Here is a 27,816-nt window from a genome sequence, read left to right as displayed (position 1 = left end):
AATAAACACAACAATAAAAACACGAAAGAAACATTTGAATAGAAACATTAATGTAAAAGTATTTGATTGAAAAGAAGTTTAGACTAAACATTTGTAGTGAAAATATGAATCTAACACAATACTTAATTAAAAATGCAACAAAAAAATGGTAGTAAAATTAGATAAATTAAATTCTAAACTATATGTAATTTTTTGTCATGAAAGGTTGAGGACAAAAGATTGCGTTCAAATCTCCTTGTCATCGCGAGAAAGTCTTCTATCGCGATAACTTCCATTGAAAGAGGCGAAGTCTCGCGGGTGTTGGAGTTTGAGGGCCTCTCCGCGACGGTGTGCTTCATGGCGGTTACGGAGACTGCGGTAAATAAATTCTTTGATAAAGAGACACATTAACATTTTTTAGCTATAGTGATCGTTGCGGAGGTAATGCGCGATATCTGTTAGAATTCATGTGAAGTGAATAATCTGTAAAATAACAGTGTTTCTCCGTGGGGACAATGCAGCTTGCTTCTCGCGCCACAGTAATGAATGGCTAACATTAGCTACTATCTGCTAGCTACGTGCTAGCGACGTAGGTGTCGTTATTGTAAGCAGGGTAGAAACCAGGCCTCACTAATTAATTAGGGCTTCTAGTAGGGATTGCACGGTTGAGGTTATCGAGATGTTGTAAAGATAGAGCGTATGTAATTCTTAGCTCGACTTTGACTTAACATTTAATCGGCTATGGCTTAATCTTAGCCCGTTTCTGCTACTTCACCGAGCCAGCGTATGTTAGGATGAAAACCGTCGTTAGCATTCATGCGCATCACGCTAACATTAGCTGACTAAAATCTACGGAAAGACGGGCAGGCTACGTGCAGATTTCAATGTAAAATGATGCTAGGTGCCTGTTTCTTTTATTGTTAGTCTGAAGGCATTTTTTATTTCCCCTAGAATTTGTTGAATTGTTAAAGCTTCCCCATCAGTGCTCTTCCCCTTGGGGGCTTTCCTGCCTCAGTCTGGTGGACCCAGCGATTAGCGGGTTGCGTAGGTAAGGAGTTCGTCCGGTACCACCTGGTTTAAATCCGGGTGTATGTCCTGTATATGGTGGCATATTTAATGATAACCTGTGCTGTATGAGGTGATGTGACTTCTGCTTGCAATACAGGATTTATTTTTTATTTTTTTTTAACTGGGAAAATTTAGTTATGGATATATAAAGGCAGGTGTTTATGCTCCACAATTTGTTTCTCAGATTTTGCATGAATTGTTGTTTTTCTAACTTGCAGGGAGGTGCAGCTCTGACGATGGAGAATGGACAGAGCACAGGCTCCAAGCTTGGCCTGCCGCCTCTCACCCCAGAGCAGCAGGAGGCACTTCAGAGGGTAGGAAACTCATCCAGTATTTGATAAAATGCCAAAACTAAATGAGTGCATTTTTACATCAGCTGAAGTACCTGGGTTACAGTTAGCTTTCTGCAAGAGCTTGATTTTCTAAATGCCATGTATACAAGAAACCTTGCTTCCATAATTGGAGATGCCTGATTGTTCTAGTGAAAGCCAATTATCTGGCCATGTATGGATGTTATAATGTGTTTAGTTTTTTGCTTGTATGCACGCACATGACAAGATTTAAGGTAGAAAAAGTAACAGCAATGTGGTAGGAAGGAAAAAAATAGGTCGCTAAACATAGCCATACTTACCCATGTAAAAAATAGTAACACATTTAATATGAATAAGCCTTACTCTTTAAATATTGACCTCCTGCACATACACATTAATATGTTCTTGAGTAATCTACATTTCTTGCGTGCATTTCTTTGTATTGATACAATATCTGTCTTGGTAAAGATGTTATTTAAAAAAAAAAGTGCATTCATCTGAGGAGTTTAAATTAAATGTATTATTTATCCTTTCCCAGGCAAAGAAGTATGCCATGGAACAAAGCATTAAGAGTGTGTTGGTGAAGCAGACCATTGCCCATCAGCAACAACAGCTCACCAACCTGCAGGTGAGATGTGTAAAACAGTTTGGTCCTCTGCCGAACAAAAAGTGTTTTTTAATGCGCGTGTCACCAGTGAGTCTTGATTCTAGACAGAGTATCTTAGCCTTTTCATGCTTCAGTAATTCAGTCATCTTTAGTTTCTGAAGTCGGTTTTGGCATAGCTCTTTTGGAAGTCGTACTCCCTTCTTCCACATGCTGCGAGAAAGAACACATGTGTAGACCATGTGCCCTTGCTTTTGCCTCTGCTCTTTTTCAGATGGAGAAGATCGTCGTGAAGGCTTTGGTTATCATGTTAAATGCTTTGCACTTTTAAAGGGGTCTTGGTTATGTTTATTGCTGTGTGGTGATTTGTTATTTAGCTAGGGGAGGTAAATCCTCAAACTGTATGTTGTTTAGAGGGAGGGTCTGAATATAGTGTTAGCCTAACCGCTTCTGTCTATCTAGCAAAGCAATGACCTTTTTGAAAAAGCAAAGCTAAGGGATATCTAACCTACTTTTCAGCACTTTTTTCATCTTTACTGTCTTTCAGATGGCAGCAGTGACAATGGGCTTTGGAGATCCTCTCTCACCTTTACAATCGGTCAATAGATTATTAAATTTTTTTTCTGTGCGCATTCCCAATGGAAAAGGACTGTTACCCTTCTTTTACTGGTTGCGTTGACAACAATCCCTGCCTTTATATCTAACCAAAGAATGCATATTTTGTAAGAAAACATGGCTTTCTACAGCTAGCGTACCTGCGACCATGTCTGCAAGCCTTTGTGAGATGAATGACTGCCGTTAATCGTCGAAGCACTTACTTTCTTGAGTTGCAATGGGATAATTTGCTTTAGTAGTTTTTTTATAAGACGATAGTAAAAGGCTTTTCAGCTGTTTACAGGCTTTTTAAGGATTTTGTAAAGGGTTTATAAATGTGAGAAAAGTCACGTCTCTTTGAAAAATATGCATTTCCTCCTTCTAAGAAACAGAAAACTCTTGGCATGGGACAAAAGAGGGATAGCAATCCCTTTTAATGGACCAAAATGAGAGAACTGTTGGGACAGGGATCTTTTTGGCCATCTCAAAGTCAAGTTTTTTTCTGTGAATGAACAAGTCATCTTCCCCTCCCCCCAATGTTATCAATTAGGAAATTGTTACTTTTTGTTGGTGATACAGTAGACTTAACAGAAACAGACTGGCTTAAAGGCATCAATGAAACACAGCAACTTTCGGTAATTAAACCGAATCCCTCACCTTTAGACTTGAGAAGAATGTTTGAAATGCTTTCATCAAGACTTTGTATGGATTTCGTTTGAACTCCACGATTACTTTTGTTACCTTACTTGCATCCCTGGACTACAGGTCAGTTACTGAAGCCAAATATTTGTGAGGGCTGTGCATGTCAATCACTTCAGTGTGTTTTCCTCCATATGTCTGTTCAATAGTAACAGAATAGAGGCCATATTGTAATTATCACTGATAACATCAGTGTTTTATAACAGTTTATATGTTAGTATTTCTTTTCTCCACAAAGTTCTGTCCATTGATACAGTATCCCATTATTACCCTATTTACCTGTCCAGACCCCCAAACCTGGCCTCTAACATTTCTTGGGGAAAGCAAGCACAGTAGAAAATACACATTTATTATTTGTTTGTGTGTGTGTGTGTATTGAGCTTCCTTTCTTTTACTCTCTAATGCTTATTATGTGTTGTTTTCCCTGGTTGGCAGGTGGCAGCTCAGCGGCAACGTGCACTAGCGATCATGTGTCGGGTGTATGTGGGCTCCATATACTATGAGCTTGGTGAGGACACCATCAGACAGGCCTTTGCCCCCTTCGGCCCAATCAAGAGCATTGACATGTCCTGGGATTCGGTTACAATGAAACATAAGGTTTGTGTCATTTCACAGGTGTTGAATTCTGTTATCCCACCTTGATTTAAATTAAAGCAACGATTATCTGTGAGGCTACCCAAGTATTTAATGCTTGCAGATGTTCTGTTATTCTTGAATTTTGTCTGGCTGTGCAGGGGTTTGCCTTTGTGGAGTATGATGTGCCAGAGGCTGCACAGCTGGCTCTGGAGCAGATGAACTCAGTCATGTTGGGGGGGAGGAACATTAAGGTAAGCTCTCTGGACAAATGAGTGTCTGTCAAATTCTTAAGAACAGATGGAAATAATTTAACATCACTTTTTTTTATAGCTGTGTCTTTTTTGATGTAGTGTTAGATTTACCTATGATGTAGACTTTTTTTATCGGCTGTTTGATGTGTTACTTTAATGAATTGCTCACATGTGTCTTCCCAATGTATTAAACATATGTAAACACACTAAATCGTCTCTCCGTTTGCTTGTCTGTTTCCAGGTGCGTGCTGTATGTATGTGTGGGTGTATGCTTTGCGTGCTGTCCGTCTGTGTTGTGCTTCCATGTCATCAAGACTTGTTTTAGTGACCAATTCCAGCTGGATGCCCAGCGGCACGTGACTTCGCTCTGTTTCCTTGGTGTGCTGATGATGGGCTGCGCCTGGTTGGTGTTGCTTGGCCGCCCCATCTGTAGTACAGATCCCAGTCCCACTTAGGTTCTCGTCTCACGTAGGGAGCTCAGTACTTTTATTTTTAAAAAAAACAAAAAAACAATAGAGGAAACTGTCAAAAGTGCGTAGCCACAGCACAAAACATTTGATGCGTTCCCCTTTCGGTGTTGCCACCAGCTCAGGAGGTCACACTGAGCATGAATTTGTTATTTGGAAATAAAGCTTTAGTTGCTCATATGACACTATTGTACTTGTAAATGAAGTGATATTTAGTGCGACATACATTGTTTTATCCTAATTTAGTGAAAGCTGAGATTGATCAGTGGTCAAATTAATTTAAAATATTTGGTTCTTGAGTAATGGACATTCCAAATAAACTTTATTTTCTACAGTCAATTGAATTTATGACAATTTAAATTGAGAGAGCTCTGAAAAGTCAAAGTTTTGCCCACAGTGAAATGTTCTGGTCCTTCGTCTAACTAATCATTCAATTATTTCCTGTTCTTAAAACCTCTTCCCATCAAAAAAAAAAAAAAAGAAAAGAAAAAGTATTTCTTACCTAATGACCTCAATGACAGTGATATATGATAGATGAGTAGGTCCTTTCAGATCTCAGAACCACTCAATCAGATCTTTAACAAATGTAGTAATGAAAGCTACCGGTCAAAATCCAACATAACTGTAGAAGTGAGTGGCTTTGACTGAACTCGGTGGCTGCCGACATAGAGCTATGCGGTAGTGCGTTCTCGGTTAACAATAAAACCCCCTTACTCAGTAGCCCTGCTGGTGTGATCTGTGCTATAGGTTGGGCGGCCAAGTAACATCGGTCAGGCGCAACCCATCATTGACCAACTGGCAGAGGAGGCTCGCGCCTTTAACCGGATCTACGTAGCGTCCGTCCACCCTGACCTGTCAGATGATGACATCAAGAGTGTGTTTGAGGCCTTTGGAAGGATCAAGTCTTGCACGTTAGCCAGAGACCCCACCACAGGGCGACACAGAGGCTTTGGCTTCATTGGTGAGCTTGGGGGTCCTCATTCGCTCGTGCGCTTGTGTTGCCGTCGCTCTGCTACTAACTGGTGTTTTCATTCCCCTACAGAGTATGAAAAGCCTCAGTCAGCCCTGGACGCTGTGTCTTCTATGAACCTCTTTGACCTGGGGGGTCAGTACCTACGGGTGGGCAAAGCAGTGACACCACCCATGCCCTTACTGACCCCCACGACCCCAGGTGGTCTGCCGCCTGCAGCAGCTGTGGCTGCAGCGGCAGCCACCGCTAAGATAACGGCCCAGGCAAGTATGAATCCCTTCCAAAGGGATTTAATGGCCTTCCAGGTAAATATAACCCAGAACTAGCTAGATATGACACCAGAACAGATAATATAGCCATAGATTTTTTTACTGAGGTGACTGGGAGAAGGCCAGTTTTGTAGAGATCCTGTAAGAACAGTAGTTGCCTTGACACAGTGTTAGTTTAGCAGCCCTAAAATGCAGAATGTTTTGGCCATAATCTATTCTGGTCCATTTGTTGTTATCTGAGCACAAATAGAACCTATATACAATGAAAGATTTATCTTTTACTGTATACATTATAAAGTAATGTACTTTATTAAAGCTCCTCCCATTCACTGATTGGATGTAAAGGCTGATGAGCTTTTTCTTTTAGTGCAGACAAAGTGACAGCTGTCTTTCAGTGTGAATAGTCAGTAACTAGTGAGTCATGCTCGAAGCAGAATGTTTTATGATTGAAGTTTTTTAACATTACTGCTATATATTTATGGCTTGCTAAGAATAGTCAGGGATTTTGTTAGGGGAATAGGTTGAGCTCACTCTTTGCCATGCTGTGTGATCGTTGACTGTGCTGCCTTGTGCTGTGTTCTGTGTGTTTCCCTTACCTAATGTCTTCGGCCCCCCTCTCTTAAGGAGGCTGTAGCCGGCGCATCAGTCTTGGGGGCGTTAGCAGCGCCCCAACTTCTCGGTCAGCAAATGGGAATACCTCAGGCTGTTATGGCTGCCCAGGCACCAGGGGTCATCACAGGTATGTACCAGAACATGAGCAGTTTTAGGCAGGTTTTTAATTAATTTTGATTGCTTCTAGTGTGCTTATGTGTTTAACCCACTGTGACAGAACTCTTGTTGCTTTCAACTTTATTTTGTAATGGACAGCATATCATTTGTGTGTGTGTGTGTTTTCTTTGGGTAAAGTTGTTAGTAAGTGGTCATAAATCAGAAAAAAAGTTATGTGTATGTTGCGTTTGATTATATTGAGTGCACCTTTTTCATTTCAACATGGTTGCAAAACAAGACCAAATATGCCGAATTTGTGAATGTAACAACATGCAGGATACTGTAATGACTCAGTACTTTACTGTAGGTCAAAAGCATGATAGAAACCTAGAATGAAAATGAAGATTGGGTGTATATTTTGCCTTCCATTAAAATGTAAGAGTTTCACTCCTTCAAGAGGGCATTATTTGGATTCAGTTGGACAGGAACATGAAATTGTTGAACTGCTGACATCTCTGAAGGCAGATGAGAAATTGCATTCACAAGGATCACAAGAACAGTATTTTCCCCATTTGTTTAGTGCAGCTGTCTGAGGTTCTAATCTTATTAGTCATGGCACATCATGAAAGGAGATGAAATCACACAGGGTGGGTTTATCCTGGCCAACAGTAACAGTAAAACGACTATATAATTAGTATCAAGTTGCAGACATTTAACCCTCTGAGCCACAAGCAGTTTCTTTTTGCTCCCATCATACTTTAATCACTATGGCCTCATTGTTAAACTGCAATGTAAAGAACTGCACCATCTGTGGAAACAGCTTAACAATGGCTAGAAGTACAGAGAATGTTTTCTATATAGTGTGACAAAGTTAGAATGCAATAAGCTATATAAAAACTAAAGTTTAATTTCTTTGATTATTGTATAAAAACTGAAAAGTGACTCTTCGTATTATAATTATCAGCTGGCGACTTGTGAATTTTTGTCACTTCACGGTTGCACTGAGTAACACAAAATTTGTTCTTTCTTTCGTCTCCTTTTTTTAAAAAAATTAACAACAGGTTAAATCAAATGGTTTCTTTTTGGCAAGTTTTTAAGAGACACGTGTAGATGTGGCTAAGATTTGGTGAAACTTTCCCCATAAATGAGTCGCTCAGGAACCACAGCAATATTAAAAATGCAGTGTTTTTTTCCTGTTTGTACAATTTCTGTCTCCGATAAACGTAACTTGGGCTGTTTTATTTAGAAGAAAACATGCCTTTGAATGTGTTTCAGAGGTTTAAACAACAGCGTCATATTTGATCTTCAGTGACCATGACAGGCCATCTGTACAAATGGCAACTGCTGTTATTGATCACTAACTTTCTTAAAGCCAGTGTGTTTGCACAGTCAATATCACTCATTACATGTCTGCCTTCCCTGAAAAGGTGTGACTCCAGTGCGTCCTCCCATACCAGTGCTTCCCCAGGTCGGTCTCGTGAACCCTGTGCTCGCATCACCGCCAGTCCTGTCTAATCAAGCCGGTGGCTCCAGCCAACAAGAGAAGAAAGAGGAGAAGGAAGAGATGCTTCAGGACGGCACAGGGCAGGAGATGTTGAGCGACCAAGAGCACATGAGCATCTCGGGCAGCAGCGCCAGGCATATGGTGATGCAGAAATTGCTCAGAAAATCAGAGGTGACAACATGTGATTGTGTTGATTCTCATTCACTCCTTTTTTTTTTTATATCATTAAAAATCATTTACACTCATTGAATTCTGCTCCTCTCCAGTCCACGGTGATGGTGCTTCGAAATATGGTCGGGCCGGAGGACATCGACGACGACCTGGAGGGCGAGGTGACGGAGGAGTGCGGGAAGTTCGGCTCCGTCAACAGAGTGATCATATACCAGGAAAAGCAGGGAGAAGAGGAGGATGCAGATATCATCGTCAAAATCTTTGTAGAGTTTTCCATGGCCTCAGAGATGAACAAAGCTATCCAGGCCCTCAACGACCGCTGGTTCGGGGGTCGCAAAGTTGTCGCAGAAGTGTATGACCAAGACCGTTTCAACAGCAGTGACCTCTCTGCGTAAAGTATGTGAAACGGTTCACCAGCACTCATCCCCATACCTGTTGCCCATTTCAGCCACAGTCACTGCAGATAAAGATGTGGGCCTCTGAAACTTGTAATTATATTTTTATTTTGTTCTTTTTTTAAACAATTGCTGTTGATATCAATGTTTAAAGCTCCACTGGGGGGTGTTCATTAAAATATTTGTGTCCGATTTTTTTTTTTTCTTTTGCTTTGTGATCTGTGAAGACTCCCTTTTGGTTTAAACATTTTTTTGTAATCTGATCTTGTACAACGTTTAGGTTCTCCTGCTTTAGCTCCCTTTTTATTTTCTTTCATGACATTGCCAGGACATGTAAACACTTTTTTCTTTATACAATTAAAGGTTATTGTTTGTCCACAAGAAGTGTGAAGCAAATTATTTACGAACGGTCTTGACGGAAGAAGTATTTTTTAAGCATTTGTAACTGACAGGCTTCTGTTCACTGGTTGTAAAACATGGCAAATAAAGAAAAAAACATACTTAAGCTCTTGTTTATCTCGAGTATTTTCAAATATTAAGTTAATCTTTCTTGGATTATATTAGCACAAGTTGGAGCATGTTTTTTGCCTGCACAAAATCCTACATCATGTATTTCAGTCATTTGTGGAGATCTGAAAAGTTTTCCGACAACAAAACAAATGGAAAATTTCATTGTATGTGTTAAATATTTCCTTGATTGGAAACAGGATTGTTAAACATGTCATAAAACAGTAGTAATTATTGCTCTATTTGCATAAGTTCACTATTTTATTGCTGAAGGACTCGAGCTGGAGAACAATACACGTGATGGTACAGTCCGTCCCTATTTAAAGGTTAGCTTGGGTGGGGCAGCGGGACGGTTTAGCTCCAAGAAATGGCATTTGTTGTAGTAACTTCTCCAGACATTTGAACGAATTTTGAGTCTTATGTTGGAAAAGCTCGAAGCTAACAGCTGAATGCCGCTAGGTGGAGTCAGACAGTAACTTGTGGCCTCTGCTACAGAGGCGCAAAGCGGCGGTGCTCCAGCTAAAGCCTAGCCCAGCCCCCCACACGCCAAACCGGCCTGCCTCGGCTCAACAGGGGAGGTAAGCGCGGCTGTTGCTGAAGCTCCTGCTCTCGCCTCTGGCACTTTACCAATGTCGACTTAAAAGAAGAGCCACCGGGCACTTTCGTCGGCGTATTTTGGGATGCTGCTTCTACACACAGTTTGCCGGTGTTTGCCATATATTTCATTGTACCAGCGTTAGCTAACGGCTGCTAGGCACAAAGGCACCTACTAGCCGATGTCGGCTAACTGGAACTAGCTCGCCTGTGAGGACGAACACATCCCACCGCACTCGGGTTAATCTCTGCTGACTCGCTCCGTGTGATGTGTTAGCTGTTCTGTGGTAGCCGTTTACTTATAACTCAAGTCAAGTGGTTGTGTCCGCAGTCGCCACTCATGACTACGATAGTTAAAGCGGCGTTTCTGCAGAGCTGCCTTGTTGGCTGCATGTTTTTCGGCTAGCCGCGGCACAAGCTTCGGTTCTGGGGATGGTGGCGGTAGCAAAGCAAGCTAACTGCTCCTCGGTTCTTGTGAAGAAGTGAGCGCAAGAAGTGAGGAAACACCGGAGCCAAGGGGGAGTTCTCGGCTTGGTTTATGTTAATTGTAAATCCGGGGCTGGATGACGCTACGACGGACCTGACAATCATTGAACACCGCTCAACTGAAACTGGGAATATCGCTAACAGATTGGAGGGATTATTTTTGTGTCTCTAAGTGGATTTCGGCCTCCTGTTCGGGATCGTCGTGGGAACACAGTAAGTGTTTTGACATTGAGTGAGCCCGCAAAATATCCTCTCCCCCAGCGACCTCCTCCCCCCCTCCCCTGCTTCAACCTCCGATGCGGAGATTTCAGTAGCACCGGCAACCAAATCCCCCACGGCGGCCGGACATGCTGAAGTGTATCCCCCTGTGGCGCTGCAACCGCCACGTCGAGTCGGTGGACAAGCGGCATTGCAACTTGCAGACGGTCCCTGATGAAATATTCCGCTACAGTCGCAGCCTGGAGGAGCTTCTCCTCGATGCCAACCAACTCAAAGAGCTACCAAAGGTATGCCGAAAAATGTCTCCTCTGTGTCAGTCGGCAAGTATGTGTTAGTCCCCTGAACGATGAGTCTACGCGTGGGACTTGTGTGGATGTTAGTCTGGTTATAACTGTGCGAAATTCACCATGCACTGCTACTCACTTCCTCAAAGTTGGCTTTTATTTACTGCTTCTAAAGCAAAGGTCACTTGCGAGGTGACATAAGCAGTAAAGCAGCTTGCACATCACCTGCCCAGGTACTTCCTTCTCAGCACAGATGCCTTCTTTAAGTTTGTTCATTCTGCCCCACAGTGTTGCAACAGCACCACACATTTGTTTTGCACGTATGCAAATGGACAAATGACAATCACAAACTGTTTCAGATTTGGCTAATGGTGTTATAACTAGGTAATGCTGTACATATATGCATGAGTGTGTGTTTCAAGCATTGGTTAACTTGACTAAATGAAAAATAGTGGAGAGAAATCAACCCGGATGATGGCATGTTGTTGTCATTCGAGGGTTCTCCGGCTGCATGTTTGGATGGACTCACCCACACCGAAACAGCTGGCACACACCATGTTGCATGTAGTAATGGCATCAGTGGCCATTTGGATTGGATGCAGGGTGGGAAGGCATGCGTGGAATGACTCGCAAAGCTGTCCCCACCCACACTCCCACTGTTTGAAATATGACAAAAGTTCAATCTGCACAGCCTAGTTTATTTTAAGGGGACCTGGGTTGTTGTTGGTCAGTTTTCCTGTAGCTCTCCACACTTATGGGACAGAATTCTCGCTTGACTTTCTCTTTCTTTCATTTAGTTTAGGACATTGTTCATTGCTAGGACAAGGCACCGGTTGTGATTGTGATCTAGAGGGGAGTTTGTATGAATAGACTGGTCAGTGGTAGACATTGTCAGTCTCTCACATTTCATGGCTTGGTGGTGAAAGGGACAAGTGGCACATTCACTAATGAAGATTGTTAACAACTCAAGGTCACCAGAGGCTGAAGTGTTGGCACAGGACTGCCTGTTACCCTTCTGGGAATCTTAAACAATAGAGCATTTTTTGTTTGTGTTTTGGCAGTAGATGCACATTTATTGCAGTAATGATTTCTAAGTATTTTTCAGTGTTTTGACAAACAGTTTATACTCAAAGTGCCAAGAAAAAAAACACACAACCTGATGCTTACAAAGTGATGCTATAGTCTACAGCAACCCAGAAAAGTTTTGGTTTGTTTTTTTTCTCACACCAGAGTGCTTGTTTTGAAGATCCTCCCTCCCTTTGTTAGTCTGATGAAAGATAACTACCCAGGGGTCACAGACTAGGGTGTAGATTTTGTCCCAGATAGACAGAGAACAACTGAAGACACACATTCAGTCAATTTTGGTTGTTTATCTAATCTTAAATGTTAATAATTGGAATTTAGGGCTTTTTGTTAACAAAAACTGGGGCCTACTTTGCATGATGAGGTTTACCAGCAGGCAGAGGGCTTTTCCATGACTTTATACCTGTCAGACATCCACAGTGTACCTAGCCTCTGAAACACAGAGTGACAGATACACCCAAATACTCCAGCACAGACAGCTAACCGACGCAGTCTCTCTGTGTGGTGCTGGCTTCAACCAGGAGACATAAATGCGTGGTGACAGAATGTCTCGTGTGGTCGCGGTGAATGCGTAGCGTGCAGACACAAAGCATATGTGCCCTCTGTGGTCTTCGGAGTCAGCGGGGCTTCAGCGACGAAGCAGTGCGAGAGGTCAGGCCCATACGGGGTTGGAAACAAGGGCACTGACTGTAGGATGAATGGCATTACCATTATGAGCTCACAACTATGGGCCTGAATGCCTCTATGCATTCGTGTGCCCCCTTCCCCTGTCACTATGTATTCGAGTCAGGGATGAGACCGTGGATTTACTCGTCAGTCTTTGGCTATTTTTAGATGTCAGTCTAACATCCCAGTTTGTTTTTGCTCATCAGTGCATCCCATGTGTCCGCGAACGAGGCAGCGTTGTATGACAAACAGTGTGGACATTCTGGCTGCATCACCATGCACGACGTATGGCATACATGCAGAATAATCAGCTCAGTCAGAGGTGACACTTTCGCAAATTGTCGTTTCTTTTAAAGGGTGGGCTGCAGACTGTTCTAGAAACCAGACCAGTCAAGAAGTAATAGTTGTTGTAACATGTTGAAATAATTAAAACACGCAATCACATAATCAGCACAGCCATTAAATAGTTTCAAACGCAGTAAACTGCTTACTGTTTTTCATTTAACAATGAGCAATAAAGCCGTCGCAAGTTGTAGCAGTAATTGGTGCGCTGATGCTTGATGCTAGATCGTATTGGTAGGGGTTTAACATAGTGAACAGATGGAGATTTAGATGTCCTGACAGTTTCTTAAGTTTGCTGTGACTCACCCCCACCGCACTGCTCACCAATCCTATGCTCTTTGCAGTAATGATGTCTCCATTTGCCACATCAAGAACATTTTAAGTTTGTAAAACAAGGAAATTAAACTAGTGTGTTCGTCTGATGTAGGGAACAGACTTATCCAGGCAGTGAGGACTACATTGAATGGTAATAGCATGTGCAAGTGTGACTTATGTGTGTGCACTGGGTTTAGAGAACCTTTTAAGTAGGCAGCTGGTCAGGAATTCCCCGTATGCCCATACATCCTTAGCTGTTAAAGCTGCATCGCGGCTAAGTATTCTCATTGCACAAAACCTAATCTCAGACAGTCCCTAATGGGTCTTTTGTTTTGCTGTAGCGTTGTTTATTTTGTGAGTTTCCATGTAGACATTCTTATCTTCAAATTAGCAAAGCTGTTCTGCAGAAAGCATTGATCTCTTATGTATTGTTACTTTAGTGTACTGTAAATTCTTTAAAAAATGTGCTAGTCTGTCTGTCATTGTTTTCCCTATTCATCTTTTCCTGTCTTTTCAGCAGGCAAGTTTGCACTCAAGTGATCTGAATGTCTTTTTTGCTCCTTTGACAAACTAGCCCTGCCTCAAAGATCATGTTAAGGAAGAGGGAATTATCTTTTTAGCCATTCTCAAGTCCCATGATGGGTTACAAAGAAGTCCATTCATCAGTCTGATTGGCCCCCCTCCATATCCAATGTCATAGCTCTTCGTGTTTCCTGTGTGCTCTGCACTGGCCTTGACCGGGCTTATGTTAAGTCCGCAAGCATATCATGACTCAAGTGATCATTCTAAAGATTTTTTGCGGGCCACTTGCACCTGCTGAAAAACACAAGGAGGTCCCATTTTGGAGTAACCTGATGGGCTGCAGGTGCAGAAGGCTTTAGCCTAAATAAAGGTTCTATAGCATGCACATTACCTAGCATATCTACTTGTACTTGTTCTGGCTTTCCATTGTTGAACTAGGAAACAAATCCCTGATGGGTGTGTCTTCACATCAGACTTTGCGAAACAGGTTTTATGCATGCTGGGTATTTCTTACCTAATAGAGCCTTTGAGGTGCAGTTGAATGTTACATTACTGATTTTTTTCCCTCAAGACTGGCCAGAAGTATGACAGCTGTATGTAATCTAATAAGCAGCTAATTCGGTTGCCTATCATTGTTATCAGCAGTTACATGACTGCTTTGAGTTTCCAATCTTATGGTTATGTCACAGATTGAACAGCCTTGTAAGGTTTTGTTTCAAATAGAAAAATGAGATGTGTAGGTACTTTGTTGTTTTTGAATAAAGAGGAAGCATAAGTCCATGATAAATAGGAAGGATGACTGCGCAATCTTTTTAATCCTCAGCTGTCACCAGTGCCCTCTGTGTGTGTGTGTGTGCGTGCGCTAACAGATCTGTGGCTAAAGGGCAGATTAGGGCTTCACCCGGCCATGAAAACGCCCCTCAGCACAACAGTTATGACCCCTGCATACAGGCCAGTGCGCCTCAGTGTACACTTCCTCTGGGATCTGCTCTTGGACCTCTTTTCAAACATATAAATGCACTGATAAAAATCTGAGTGCTTTTCTCTTGAGTCCCCTGTGTGTGTTCGGCTTCGGGTCAAGTAAAATTCAAATTGGCCGCTTCACTTAACTCTGGCTGAATGTGAATTGGTCTACCATTGTTTACCCAAGCTTGAATATGTAAGAGCACTGTGTCTTTGTTATATATGAAAATGTGGTTGAGAGCTGTCTGATTTTAGAATCAATGTGGCTACGTCCATCTGCTTTAAACTTATATTAAAGATATAAAAAAAATGCATCTCATGCAGGGATTTGTTCCTGAAAGTTTGGTGTCCTAATCTAGGACATGTACACTTCACACTGTGTCCTCACGGTGTACGGCTGGGTTCTGCAGTCTGTCTCCACTCCCTGAGTTTCCAGTTAACTCTACAGGAGAGCCCTGGTTTGTTTCTCCCCAGCGACTTGCTGAACTAGGCTAGGACCAAAGATAAATTGCACCTGCCAATGGCCTCTCTGCGGTAAAACCACATCATTCCTCTGGTTCTTCTGCTTTTCCTGCTTTGGGAACACATGTTGACTCCAGCGGCGCTATTGTTTAAAAAAGTGTAATTCAGCCTGTATAATAAAATAGGCTGTGAGAATACTTGTCTTCACGTGTTAAGTCAGACTGTAAGACTTCCTCAGTTTGTAATTGTAACCTCCACTACGATCGTGAGAATCCACAAGCAAACTTTTGTAATCACACCATCGTCCTCCTTAAAAATTAAAAGGGAGAAAGAGATCCAGAGCCAGTGAGTCTATGAAGGAACAGCAATGTGAAAGGCCTGTTTCTTTTTGATGCAAGAGCACATTCAGCAGGTTTCTTTGTCTGAACTGATGACCAGCTGGTCTCACATCCTGCCTGCCTCCCTCCCCCCCAATCTGGTGGGACAGAGGGGTAATGGGAGGTGCATGTGTGTGCGTGAGTGAGGGAGAGAGTGAGTATATAGTGGTAATGGGGGTGTGTTTTTATTCCGGAGATGGATTAACGGGAGAAGGGGGGCCTCTGGCACCTCTACAGGAGGAAGTGATCTGGGAGTTGAGCTGAGCTCCACTGATCCTCAGTCCTCTGGGATGCTGGTGTTAGGGCCGTCCATCCATCCATGAACGCTGGCTGACATGCAGTGTCAGGTGGGAAAGAAGCAGTCAGAGATGTGGTCACAGACCTAATAACCAGTCCTCTGGAGACTTATGCATGGAGTGGACGAATCTGTCTCTGACTATCAAACACACATATATTCTTCTTCTTCCCACTGTTTCATTTTGAGAAATCTTGCATTCTTTCTGAGAAGTGAGCAAATTTCTGACTTTGTAATAGCAAACCTACAGTAGAAAACACTTGGATGCTATAAGAAATACATAGACAGTCATCTCTGCTGTTTTTTTATGTAAACCTCCACTACAGTTGTGTTAAAGTGCATGTGGATGTGCTGTTCTGCATCTTTTGATACCGCTGACCTATTTTCTAATCTCAGAGGGTTTTTTGGCCCCAGAATGCAGTACCTACATCAGGCATCTCTTTTACAATAAATCAACAGTTCTGGTAATTAAGTAGCAGTTTCTAGTCATTTCTCAAAACAAAACACCAAATATTTGCTGATTTCAGCTGCTTTTGCTACTTTTCTCTTTTTCCTATCACTGAAACGGAATACTTTCTGGATTTTGGACTGTGGACAAAGCAAGCAATTTGAATAACTTGGGGACTTAGCTTGAGAACCTTCCATTTCAAGAATACATTAAGAAATACTAATTAAAGTTGGCAGATTAATTGATAAGAGAAATGATCAGTGCTTGCAAGGCCGCTGCAGATGGAGAAAGCTGTCTACAGTTTATAGTATGATTATTGTAATGTTCAGGGTCGAGACCTGTGTGTTTCTGTTGTCATCACGGTCGCACAGTGTTCATCAAATGATCCCATAACTCCAGTGTGATTTGGACACTGGTCTATATGCCGTTGTGTCTCGCCACTCTCCCATGCACTCTGGCCTTGGTTTCAAGCCTCAAAGGTAAACACAGAGGCAAAGCTCCAGTGAATAATTGATGGCTATGGTGGCAGTGGCAGCTGTTTGGACTAGGGGAGAGTCTGTGGCTGCAGGAGCACTGTGATAGGAGGGGAGATCTGTTCACGACAGGCATCAAATACACACAGATGAGATGTGCAAGGTGACGCCATTTTCTCTTTTTTTGTCCCACTGTATTTATGTGTTGATTTCATCCTCTCAGCAGCCAGTGTTTAGAAATGTCAGAGCCTAAGGGCACAGGCCTGCTTGTATCCAGGAGCAGGGAGTGGCACTCTAAAATCTTTGCTACCAATATACATGAACTAAAATGAAAAACAAGAGACAAACTTTTTGTTAAGGAAAGCAGCAAGTTTTGCTTTTACCCTAGCTGATTAAAATTATTTTTGGGCTACAAGTAAATGCAGGTCATTTTTTAATCAGTGGATGAATTGTTGGGTCTATAAACTGTCAAAAAAATGATTAAAAGTTGTATTTCTAAGTCAAAATCTTCACTGTCTTGCTGTGTCCAATTAACACACCATAAGCCAAGAATATCTGATTTACTGTACAAAAAAAAACAACAAAGAAATGCAGCAAATCCTCAAAAAAAGAAGCTGGAACCAGTTAAGTCATAGTAGTAACTCTACATTACTTTATAGCAATTCTGAGGATCTGTTTATGGATGTTTTAAGTTGATAAATATTAATCTGTTAAGTACAGAAAACCTTTAAAGCATGACCCATGCTAATTTTTTGGGGAAAAAAAAAAACTTGGAAATCTTTACATATATGTATATGCATATAAAATGTTAATAGTTACACTGAAAAGAGAAAAGGAAGCAAAGGTAATTCTTATCAACCTTCTAGCAATGTCTTTTGTAAACCGGTGAAGTCCACACTCGTGTCTGCTCAGCTGTGATATTTGCTCTGCTATATGTGTGGCTGAGAGTGTCATAAAGAATAAAGCCATTCTGCTGAAAAACCATTGTGATGACACCATTTCTAATTTACTCCAAGCATCTTTACCGCATTACGTATTGTAATAAGCCAATGCTGACCAACCGATAAATCACCTTTAAGCCTCGAAAAGCCATGTTGGTACACGGTAAGGCATTTAGCAACTAGCAATACTGTTTGAGGTTGTCTTGTGCTAGATGGTAATTCTGCTTGACTAAACTGCCTAAACTTATGTTCAGGCCACAGACTGAAGAAGAGATCGCTGTCGCTGATGTATATGTGAGGAGTGGTTGAAATCAGCAGTGACATTTCTTTGGGACAGGATGATGTTTCTGAACCGTTTGATCATACAGGAGATCAGGAACCATGCTCCGTCACACAAATGGCCCTTTGAGGCTAATCTGTCAGGGTGCTGATGTCCCTTTGGGGGAATAGGTCACCCAGGATGGCATTAAAACCAACCACAAACAAATGCTGCCCTTTATCTGCTGGCCACACACAATCATTGAAGGCCTCAATCTATCTCAGTGAAACCTGATAGCCGTCACATCCTCAGCCCAGTGTACTTTCTGTACCAGCGGTTTTTGATGGATCACTGTCCCTGTTGCCTTTAGCTCTTTAATCTCCATCCAATTTAGTTTTTACAGCTGAAGGTACCTGTGAGATATACAGAAAGAGGCAGTGTTTTACCTCCTCACATGGACTGCTCGTAATGGAGTAATGGAAATTGGAGTTTAACTACTTCATCGACACAACAGCTACCACAACAGAGCAGCTCTGCTTTTATATGGTGTTTTGAAACAGGTGGCTGGGCCAGAATGACTTTCTGTCTGGGCTAGTCCTAGTGGCAGAGCAGCTTCAGGGGGCACACAAAGCCATGGTTTGTTTTTTCTGTAGGGCAACTTAGGCAGTCAGTCAGTCAGCGTAAGTTCGGGACCAGTCTGATTTGTTGACGCCGGTGTTTTTCTTGTTGATTCCTTTCTGTTGGGAGCGTCTCTGCAAGCAGGAAGTGGGAATAATCAAGTGAGCCGTGGAATGCCCTGTTTTTGTGAGAACATCTCCACTCTTTACCTTGTTTTGTAGAGCAATTTGAGAACTTTCGGTCCAGACTTGAAGGCGGGATATTTGAGGGAAAATTTGCTTGGGTTGCATTGTTGACTCTCAGCGCAGCTTCTGTTTTGTTCTCTGCCACTCCCTCCTTTGCTATCTCTCATATGTAGATGCTCACTCGTAGTGATTCTGATAAGGGATGTGAAGCACTTTGTTTCTCCGTAATCCCACAAGATGTGGCACCAAACCGTGAAGGAATGTTGAGCTTAAGATCTCAAGAGTAATTTCAAAAGAGAACAGGAATACACATGTGGCTGCAGCAGTGTTTACTACTGCTAAGATGGCAGTGTCTACATCACTTCAATGCTGCTCACTTGACTCACCATTTTACTGCGTGTCATGTACGCTGGGCTCCAGAGTGCAAACATTTGGTTCCATTTGGGGAATATTTTTCCCCAACCCAAATTTTGATTGATGGTTGTCTCTAAACTATGTGGTGCTTTTCTCAATAGCGGGAATGCTTGTGCTTCGTAGCAGCATCTTAGCGGCTGTAAGTGTCCCAACTGAAACAAAAAGTGCATAAGTGTTCTGAAAGTACAGAAAACAACAGGCTAATTCATGTTTGTAGAAATTAAACTATTTTCATGCAGCCATCCATACCATTTGTACACATATATCCAAAACAAATCGATTTTAGTACATGCATATATAATATTTACCTGCTTAGTCATAAAATATACATACATTCCCTGTGCAATAGCAAGAGCTTAATGTAGAGCCCAGGGTTTAGGATTTCCTGGTCACTATAGCTATCATTTGCTGAGTAATCATTTACAACTTATCTAAATTGTTGTGTTGTCTACTTACTTACTTCCTTATTGATCCCATTATTGATTTGACCTGCCATTAGCCAGTATCACTGGATGTCACTGAAACACGTTTGTCTTTATATGCAAGGAAACAGCCATGTTGTTATTTGATTAATAAATACTTTTGCTGCAGCTCAAGGTGCATTTACAGTTGTAATTCCTTTTAATGATCAGTGTTTTACGAGTGTGTTTTATAGCCTGTGTGCCCGCTGTCTAACGCTCCTCTGATAAATCACCTAATACATCTTATTTATTCACAATGCATGGGTTTTATCTAGCGTTTATCCTTTTTTTCCCTCCACATGTACCAACATTGTTCTGTAAAAGACAATTTATGTTGCCTTGATCTGTCTATTAAATTAAAGAAGTTTCTGAAAGTACAGACATTTTATTGATTTTAAGTGTGAAATCATTTTTACGAATGAATTAGTCGATTGTTTTCATTTTTTGGAATTGTCTTGCTTTGTTGCAGGTTTGTTCTGGCTTGTGCTGTGATTTTGGCAGAGGATTGTTTTTATTATCAGTTTTCACTGATTATTTATCTGTGATGTAACATGCTGATTGATGTGAAAAGCAAAGCCTAAGTATGAATTTTAGAAGTTAAATAATGATATTGTAATATTAACAGCACAGAGTTGAATGTAATTTCTGTCAGATTGAACTGAAGTAAAGCCAACTGAAATAAAGTCAGTTCCAAAACTTAAACAGAGATAAATAGCAGTGATCAAAGTATTGAAGCAGTTCTGCTACAGTCCCATGCTGATGGATGTGTTGAAAACTGGAATTATTCACCTCAAGCAACACAGCTGCTTAAAAGTATAGAGAAAACACTGAAGCAGTCTCCAGGCAAATACTTCCTGAAAGTGTAATGGGGCCACCTGGAAGTGGCCTGAAGTTTTCAAATGTGTGGGGATTTGGAATTTAACAATGATGCATGGTCATGGTTGGTTAATTGGTTTTTCAGCAAACATAATATAGCACAGACTGAATGTGTGGGTTGTGCCACATGACCAGTTTCAGGCCACTAATAGAGAGGTGCTGATGGGTGAATGTTTGTGTGTAGGACAGGGAGAATAGATGTGAGAGGTCAATAGAAAGCACAGCAGGGTTCTTTGGAGACAACAAAGCAGTATGCACGCATGTGTGTGTGTGTGTCATGCTCATGCCAGCGATGAATAACAAACGAAGCTGTTACAGGTCTGCAGAAAGGAGATGGCAGCAGTTTGTGTCCGCTGTGGGTGCATGCAAGTGTGCACGTCAGCAGGCCCCCGAGCACACATCTTTTTATCTCCAATGCCACAAGAATGCCCCCTTTTTTTTCTTTTTCTTTGAGTATGTAAAGTAGTTACCCATTTACTGAAGCTTTTAAGTGAGTTGATCTGGTCGCCACAGAACAGCCAAATCTGATGACTGATTCAGCAAGTGTTAATAGACAAGGCATTGTTTACAGTAAAAGGTCAGTTATTTTAACTTGAGGAATTGCAGCTTTTAACAATGCAACTCTTTGTGTTCATTTTAACTGCCTTCTTCTCTCCGGGGAGGACTTTCTAATAATATTTCTTCAATGTTTTGTGAGAGTGCGGTGAAACGTCACACAAACCTTTTTTTTTTTAAGCTCATTACATAAAACATTACCCATTTGAACTTATGGATGCACATCTCTGTACATTCCTGTATTCATTTTAAAAGACTGATTAATTTTTGTCCTGTTTTCATACATTTAATATACTGAAGGGTGCTTTCAGCAACTTTGCCTCAAATTTCCCTTAATAATGTTGTTGCTTAAGTCTGAAACATTTGGGAATAAGCGAGTGGTTCGCTCTGTATAATTAACTCGGCATAGCTGTGTTTGCACTGCGGCACGTGACATCCAAGGAAATGCAGGCATGCCTGGAATCTCCAGGAGTTTGCCCTGCCCTTTGGAAGCTTTACTCACTCCTCACTCCCTCTCTCACACACACATACACACTTGAACTTACTCATTTCACATTCCTGTAGGAAAAGCCCACACACTCAGACGCTTTGCTTAGCACTGATGCTTGCTTCAACTGAATTCTCAAGCTAATCAAGCCTCATTTTGAACTCCTCTTGTTAAATATGAGCCTCCTCATTTTAATGATGCTTTAATTAAGCTAGTCCACGTTCTTCTGGGACCTATAACACAATTGGGAATACTGGGAAGGAACTCAGCTGAAAGAATGAGCTGTTAAAATTAATTTTAGCTCATTTTGCAGATACAGGCTTTACTATATTGATTTTAGGATGTACGATGACTTTGCTTTCAGATTAGGATCTCAACTGATAATTTTACGGGCCTGATGTGTGGCTGGTAGTAGCTTATAGCAGATATATTGATATATGTTGGCAGAAAAGCAGGAAGGAAGTGCAGCACAGAAATGCCAACGTAATTTTTAAGATAGGAACTGTGCTGGTATTACATAATTTGTCCTAAAATGCACAACTCCCTCTTTTTCAACTCCCCATGTACTAAGAGGGTATTCTTAAATGTCATGGCAATAACACCTAAATTTCTTCTTGACTACAGCATCTTACCCTCTCTCTGCAGGTTGGGACTTTACTAAAGTTACTATTCTTATCATTTGTTTCTAATTGGTGTATATTATCTAATATGTACAACAGACTGCAGGATGAATGGTAGGACATGGTTCAGGGTTTGTAAAGCCAGGTTTCCACTAAAAATCCCCCGAACCTTCAGGTCCAGGGACAGAAAATTTTCAAAGAAATAAAGGCCTCTTCAAGCCCTCAGTTGTCTTCATTTCCACTCTGGTCTAAAGCCCCATGTTTCTAGAAAGTGCTGACTGTTTTATTATGATATTTTTGCATGTAATATTACAGAATGATAATACTCTGAACAAACAACTATATTTTACAGTCGACCCTCTTAATGTAGATGCTGCTGCATAAATGTAGGGCGGCCCCCAAATTAAAGTTTTATTAGATTTGGCTGTTTGTTTGTTTGTTTGTTTGTTTTGACTTCAGATTTTAGTGTCTTTACTCTAGTCTTGCTCTCTCACGAGTCACTCACTTCCCACAACAGTGCAATACGTCACATACAGTTAACCCACAAAGCCACCTTCCTTATAGGTAAACGCTTGGCTGGTAACAAGAGTGTCACAACTTCAGGTTTCAGCTTCACTCATCAGTTAACCACAAGTGCAGCACATGTCATCACGTTGACAAATGCATGCTCGACTCAAAGAATCTGAGTCGAATCAGAGCCCTTTGACTGATGCTTTGAAGTATCGCCTTTCACAGGGCAGCCCTATTTGACTGCTTAACAAATCCTTCACTTTGTTGTTGGCCCAACTGGAACTTAACGCTGAACGCAAATGAATTTAAACTTGTTTGCTGTTACAGGTTTTTAAAAGGCAAGGGATAATGCTAGTGTTCCAGCCAGCCTTAAAGTACGTGAACCTTCAGAAAGTACTGCCTCTGAGCAGGGACTCTTGGGGGTCAAAATGATCTCCTTGGAACTTAATTTAGACCCTGGTCCCTCCAGTGGAAACAGAGTTGAGGGAGGTTATCCAAAAGGTTCTTAGTCCCCATGAAAAGTTTCTGCTGTGCAGGTTAGTCAGAAAAGAATGACTGTGTGTGAACCACTTGCTGCAGCTTAGCAGTCTAATGGCTCTTTTGAGCTCAGCAACACGGCAGGTAAGGTCAAGTACAAGTACAGATTGATATATGCACCATGTTTGGTTGGACTCTGTCACCTTATATTTTATAAGACAGGGAACATGGCATGCTGGCAAAGGTACAAAATGTGCTATCTGTGCTCTGAAGTACAGTCTGTTTTTTTTCTTTTTCAGGTGCATCATCAGGTTCTCCGCTAGTGTATTTTTAGATCCGTTATCACAAATCAGGTTCATGACGTCAGCATCGTAGAAGAGTGTGTTTCAGACAGCCACTGGGGATCAGCATGTGCCTGCCTGTGGGCTTAGGGGCTAGTGTTTTGGTCGTTCCTGGCGTTGATCCTCTCTGGAATCATGTGGGAGGGAGTGTAGACAACTCTGTAATTATGCTGTCTCCATGACATATTAATGGGGTTTGGCTTGTAATCCGAAGTAACGACATTATCTCGTGTCACCTCTTGAAGATAAGAGTATGTGCTAAAATGATGGTTGCTTTTCTGGCCTAATGTTTATAGGACAAAAAAAAAATCCAAAACATAGAAATGAAATGATAACAGACACAAAACCAGATAGTATCAGAGTAGCGGTGCTTCTGGTTGTGACAATACAGTGCAGATGTTCACATACTGTTTGTTATCTATGGGCAGATAAAGTGTCCGAATCAAGCGAGGCTCGGTTTTCATTTCATCGTCAGCGGAGCGTCACTAGGGAGGTTTCTGCTTCCTTGTTGGCTTCTTGACTGCACAAACGCCGGTCTCCAAGGTGATGGATCTCCCAGGGCCAGTGGTTTGCCTGATGCGGGGGCACGTTTGTCCTGTGTTGTCAGGGAGAGACACCAGATGGGCTGGGGCTTCCCTGTCACTGCGGACCTTCTCTAGCTGTGTGTGCACAGAGGCCATTGCTGTTCCAAATCTGCTTGCAACAGAGCAACCTTGGCCTCTGCCCGTGCCAGAGCTGTCAAACAGAAGTGAGAGAGTGGACCTGCTTGTCTCAGAGCCACACTTCGTCCTTGGGCTTTTGAAAAAGCTACAGCAGCAATGCAGAGACACTTTATAGCAACACCTAAAGTGGAGCAGTTATTTTTCCACTGGGGGTGGGATGCTAGATCAGTGAACTACATAGAGATGACTTTGTGCTGCTCTTGTGAACCACTTAAAGAATGTTGTGTTGTAGGTTTGTGCACTTTACTGCACTATGAATATGTATCATTCTAAATATATGGTACTGTGCATTAATGACAAGCTACACACCAGCGGATTAAGTAGTTTAGCTGAACTCAGTGTAATCTATTGTCACTTGGTTCTGCGTAAGTAGGACATATTGCCTTCACTTTGACCTTTTTAGATGTACTTACTCTTTGTGAGTAAATAAATAATAAAACAGCAGGAGCCATTGTGTAATCCAGATTTGCTGGATCCCAGCAAAACTGACAGATGTTTTTCAGCTCATGTTTATGTAAAAGACAGGCTGTTCGTGCCACCTGATAGGGTTACTTTATTCCAGCCTCATGACTGGGCATAGTTTGATGCAGACAAATAGATTCAACCTCTGAGTTTCACACAATTTTTCTGTATATTTCTGAAAATGTTGTGATAAAGTGGCATGTGTCATTTATTCTACTGAGCTGCTGAGTTTTAAGAAATCTCTCTCGCTGTATTGTATCCCATACACAATGTTACATTGGCTGTTATAATTACAACTAATTATCAATGCCTGTTACCAGAGTTTTTCAATATTCAGTTTGTCAGCACAGACTGTCTTGAAGGGATGCTACGATAGCTGTTGTGTGAATAATGATTGCTATACAGTGTTTCAGAGCTTGGCAGCAGTAAATCATGGCTGTTTGAAAACTCTGTTGCCAGAAATGCCTGAATCAGAGACAAAAATGTGGTAGTCACAAAGTTGCAGGAGACACTTGTGAAGCCGTGTCAGTTTCAAATCGTCGGGGAACATTCCTGAACCAGAAATGTAGAGAGCGAGACCTGTATGAAGCCCTCCGCAAGAGGAAGAATGGCCAGACGGTTACTGGAAAACGATAGACACTGAGCCACATGATACTGTGAGGGAGGCCACAACCTGGGCACATACAATGAGCCAATTGTACCAAAGCGGTTCCTACGCTCACAACACACACTGGCACTTAAGTCCGCTGTAAAGGTGTAATGCCCAATATTGCACTTGTAGTGAAAGATGCTAATTAATTGCATGCAGTCATTGAGAAGTTTGGGTAGGGTTTCTCACTTTACTGTCTCTGGTAAATTGTTACACAGCATGAGTAGAGACAACAGGTCCTTTCCTTCTTTCAGACACTCTTGACAGGTTAAATCTTTTACAACCTTTCTTTTCTAAACAAATTTGTCTGTGTATTTCTGCGCATCTTCTACAGAGCCTGTCTTTCTGTTTATACTGAATCGAGCAGCGACAGAGCCAAAGTCTTCTTCCTACTATAGCTAATGGTTTTGATTGTGGTATGTGTTGACAGTATACTAACCAGCCAGCAAATTACTTGTATATACAACGCCTAGGCCACGCAGGGCCAGAGACCCTGGTTGCCATGGTGGTCCCCTGCAGCTCCACTATGGAACAAACTAAGCGCTGGCAGACCGGCAGGCAGCGCATACCGGATCCAGCCCATCCAGGAAAGAGCCAAACGTCCTCTGTGGACTATAAACAATAGGGCTTCTGGTTTTGTCTCATGTTTGTGGGAACACAGAAAGAGAATGAGAGAGCATGTGATGGAGTCCCGGACAGGGGGTGGAGATGGAGGGCCTCCTCTACAGTTTCTGATCTTTCTGTGCGCTCATTCATTCCTGCTGTGTGAGAACATAGCCGGAGAATCTCACACCATTACTTCAGTAGAACATCAAACCCTGAATGGCCGCAGTGTGCCCTTGCTTGTCCATTAATATGTCAGCAAGTAAGTGTTGCTAACAAAAGTTAGGCCCATCCCTTTGTGTTCACTTTGCGGTCATGATTTGCTCAGTGATTCTCCAGACACCTGCAGGACCAGCCATCATTTGCATTTCCAGGCAGCGTTGATGTCGCTGCTGCCACACCCTCTTGGGACCTTTTATATATGGTTCATCCCTTGAGAAGCTGATTGCTCGCTCCTTCTATCACATAGCACTTTGAGTTCTAGCTTGTTACATTGTTTCCGGCTTTCTCTAATGTAAAAGAGGGATGTTGTCAATAAGGGTATTGATTATATTGCATTAGTGTTGTGATTGTTTTAGTCAGGTGGAAGATAAAGCTTCATGAAACCTGAAACTGAAGTAAAGGCAGACATAGGAGCTCTGAAAAGACCGAGTTTAAAGCATTTAGCCTGGCTGCTGCTTTGAATTTGGTTTGGATTGCAAATCTGCGCCGGGACGCTGTGCTAGCTCTCTTTCTGTCTGTTTCTCTTCGTTTGTGTTAATCAAGTTGTGGACATGGTGTCCCAGAACTGGTGGCGCAAGCTTGTCTATCGCTGTGACAGTCTTAGTAACCAAAGCAGTGATTAGCCCACCAATACGGCAACGCTGGAGGGATTACTCGTCTATTTTTAAAATGCTCACTGGAAATCGCTTTACTGTACCAAGCAATCACCATTCTCAGTTACAGAGAGCATAACCAAGAGTGCCACATTGTTTCCTGTTATTATAAATCTGTCTTTGGATAGGCATGAGTAGCAAATATCACAAAACCTAACCTGTTTCTTGTTTTCAACAGCTAAAGGGATGTCGTTAAAAAAAATAAAAATAAAAAAAATTCCAAGTGTAGAACATGTGTCACAGAGAGTACTTGTGTGGAGGAGCCTCTTAGCCATACAGTGTCATGTGCACCTGTACATGCTCCATCTCCTTCAATCCCCTGGAGACTACATCAGTAGACACAAGTTAATAAAGGCTTTCTATTTATTTTATGATGTGCATTCAGATGGTAGATGCAGCTGTGTAATAGGAATCTAAAAGCCGAGCATTTCAGCCTGACTAAATTCAGTCAGATCAACAGAAACATAACAGTGTTTTGTCAACTCAACAAAACGCAGCAGCATTCCCAGGAGGCAGAGCGGGTTGTCACTGTTGTTGTTTATTAACCATGTTGATTTTGGAAAAGCCTTTGCACTCGCAGCAGCTTAGTGGGAACGCTATCGGGCTACACTGCTGCTCCGGTGGGTATTTTGAGTTGCTCATGGTCGGCTGCAATATCATTGTTTCAATAGAGGGTTCCCTCTTTGCCTGAGCAGCTCTTGTTTTCTTCAGCAATCAGCTTTCCAGGCTTCCCCCTGTTTATCCAGACACAGCAAGCATAAATACACAAGTTTACTCATATATACACAATCAGAAAGAGTCATATATAAACTGTGTACAGACGCCTTCAGCTAAGACCATGCATCCTTTTTTCCCCTCACTCTGACCCGACTTATCCTCACTGAAGAAAACATAGCAGCACAGCAAAGCACATGTTGTCTAAAGGGCAGACAGAACAAGAGAGTATTATTTATGGAAGCATTTTTACAAGTATTAGTTAAGGGTGGAATTCTTGGACAATCTCGCAATTCATTTCTGATTCTTGGTGTGATGATTCGGTTCTAGCTTCAAAACTATTGGTGCAGAAAAAAAAGAGGGATGCTTTATTTTGTACTAAACCATGTGCCAGACCACTGACTCCCGTCCTGCTGCGAATGAAATATAGCTGACTGTTCAGCTA

General features: G+C 41.9%; 2 protein-coding genes across 8 annotated transcripts in view; both read left to right on the top strand.

Annotated features, from left to right (window-relative positions):
- Positions 1-298: 298 nt before the first annotated feature.
- puf60b (poly-U binding splicing factor b) lies at positions 299-9,071 on the top strand. Of its 5 annotated transcripts, XM_008290296.1 has the most exons (12): positions 301-357; positions 931-1,027; positions 1,266-1,361; positions 1,897-1,986; positions 2,510-2,560; positions 3,691-3,852; positions 3,990-4,082; positions 5,297-5,510; positions 5,592-5,824; positions 6,413-6,527; positions 7,924-8,171; positions 8,267-9,071. In XM_008290296.1, exons 3-12 carry the CDS (start codon positions 1,284-1,286, stop codon positions 8,564-8,566), a joined length of 1,584 nt encoding a protein of 527 aa, XP_008288518.1. In that variant the 5' UTR covers positions 301-357; positions 931-1,027; positions 1,266-1,283; the 3' UTR covers positions 8,567-9,071. The 5 variants fall into 5 exon arrangements, with proteins under 5 accessions (XP_008288519.1, XP_008288517.1, XP_008288522.1 ...); XM_008290297.1 differs by lacking the exon at positions 931-1,027 and having other exon boundaries at positions 299-357; positions 5,592-5,782; XM_008290295.1 differs by lacking the exon at positions 931-1,027 and having other exon boundaries at positions 299-357.
- Positions 9,072-9,624: 553 nt separating this feature from the next.
- scrib (scribble planar cell polarity protein) overlaps positions 9,625-27,816 on the top strand; it is a 72,853-nt gene continuing 54,661 nt past the window's right edge. For all 3 annotated transcript variants that reach the window (XM_008290293.1, XM_008290294.1, XM_008290292.1), the window contains exon 1: positions 9,625-10,659. In XM_008290293.1, the coding sequence (XP_008288515.1) occupies positions 10,501-10,659 (159 nt within the window). In that variant the 5' untranslated portion in view covers positions 9,625-10,500. The remainder of the gene's footprint in view (positions 10,660-27,816) is intronic.

This window comes from Stegastes partitus, unplaced genomic scaffold, assembly GCF_000690725.1.
Source record: "Stegastes partitus isolate 25-593 unplaced genomic scaffold, Stegastes_partitus-1.0.2 Scaffold666, whole genome shotgun sequence".
In the NCBI taxonomy this organism is placed as follows: Eukaryota; Metazoa; Chordata; class Actinopteri; family Pomacentridae; genus Stegastes; species Stegastes partitus.
The sequence above is the reverse complement of the archived record's forward strand: the minus strand, read 5'-3'. Positions and strand labels throughout refer to the sequence as shown.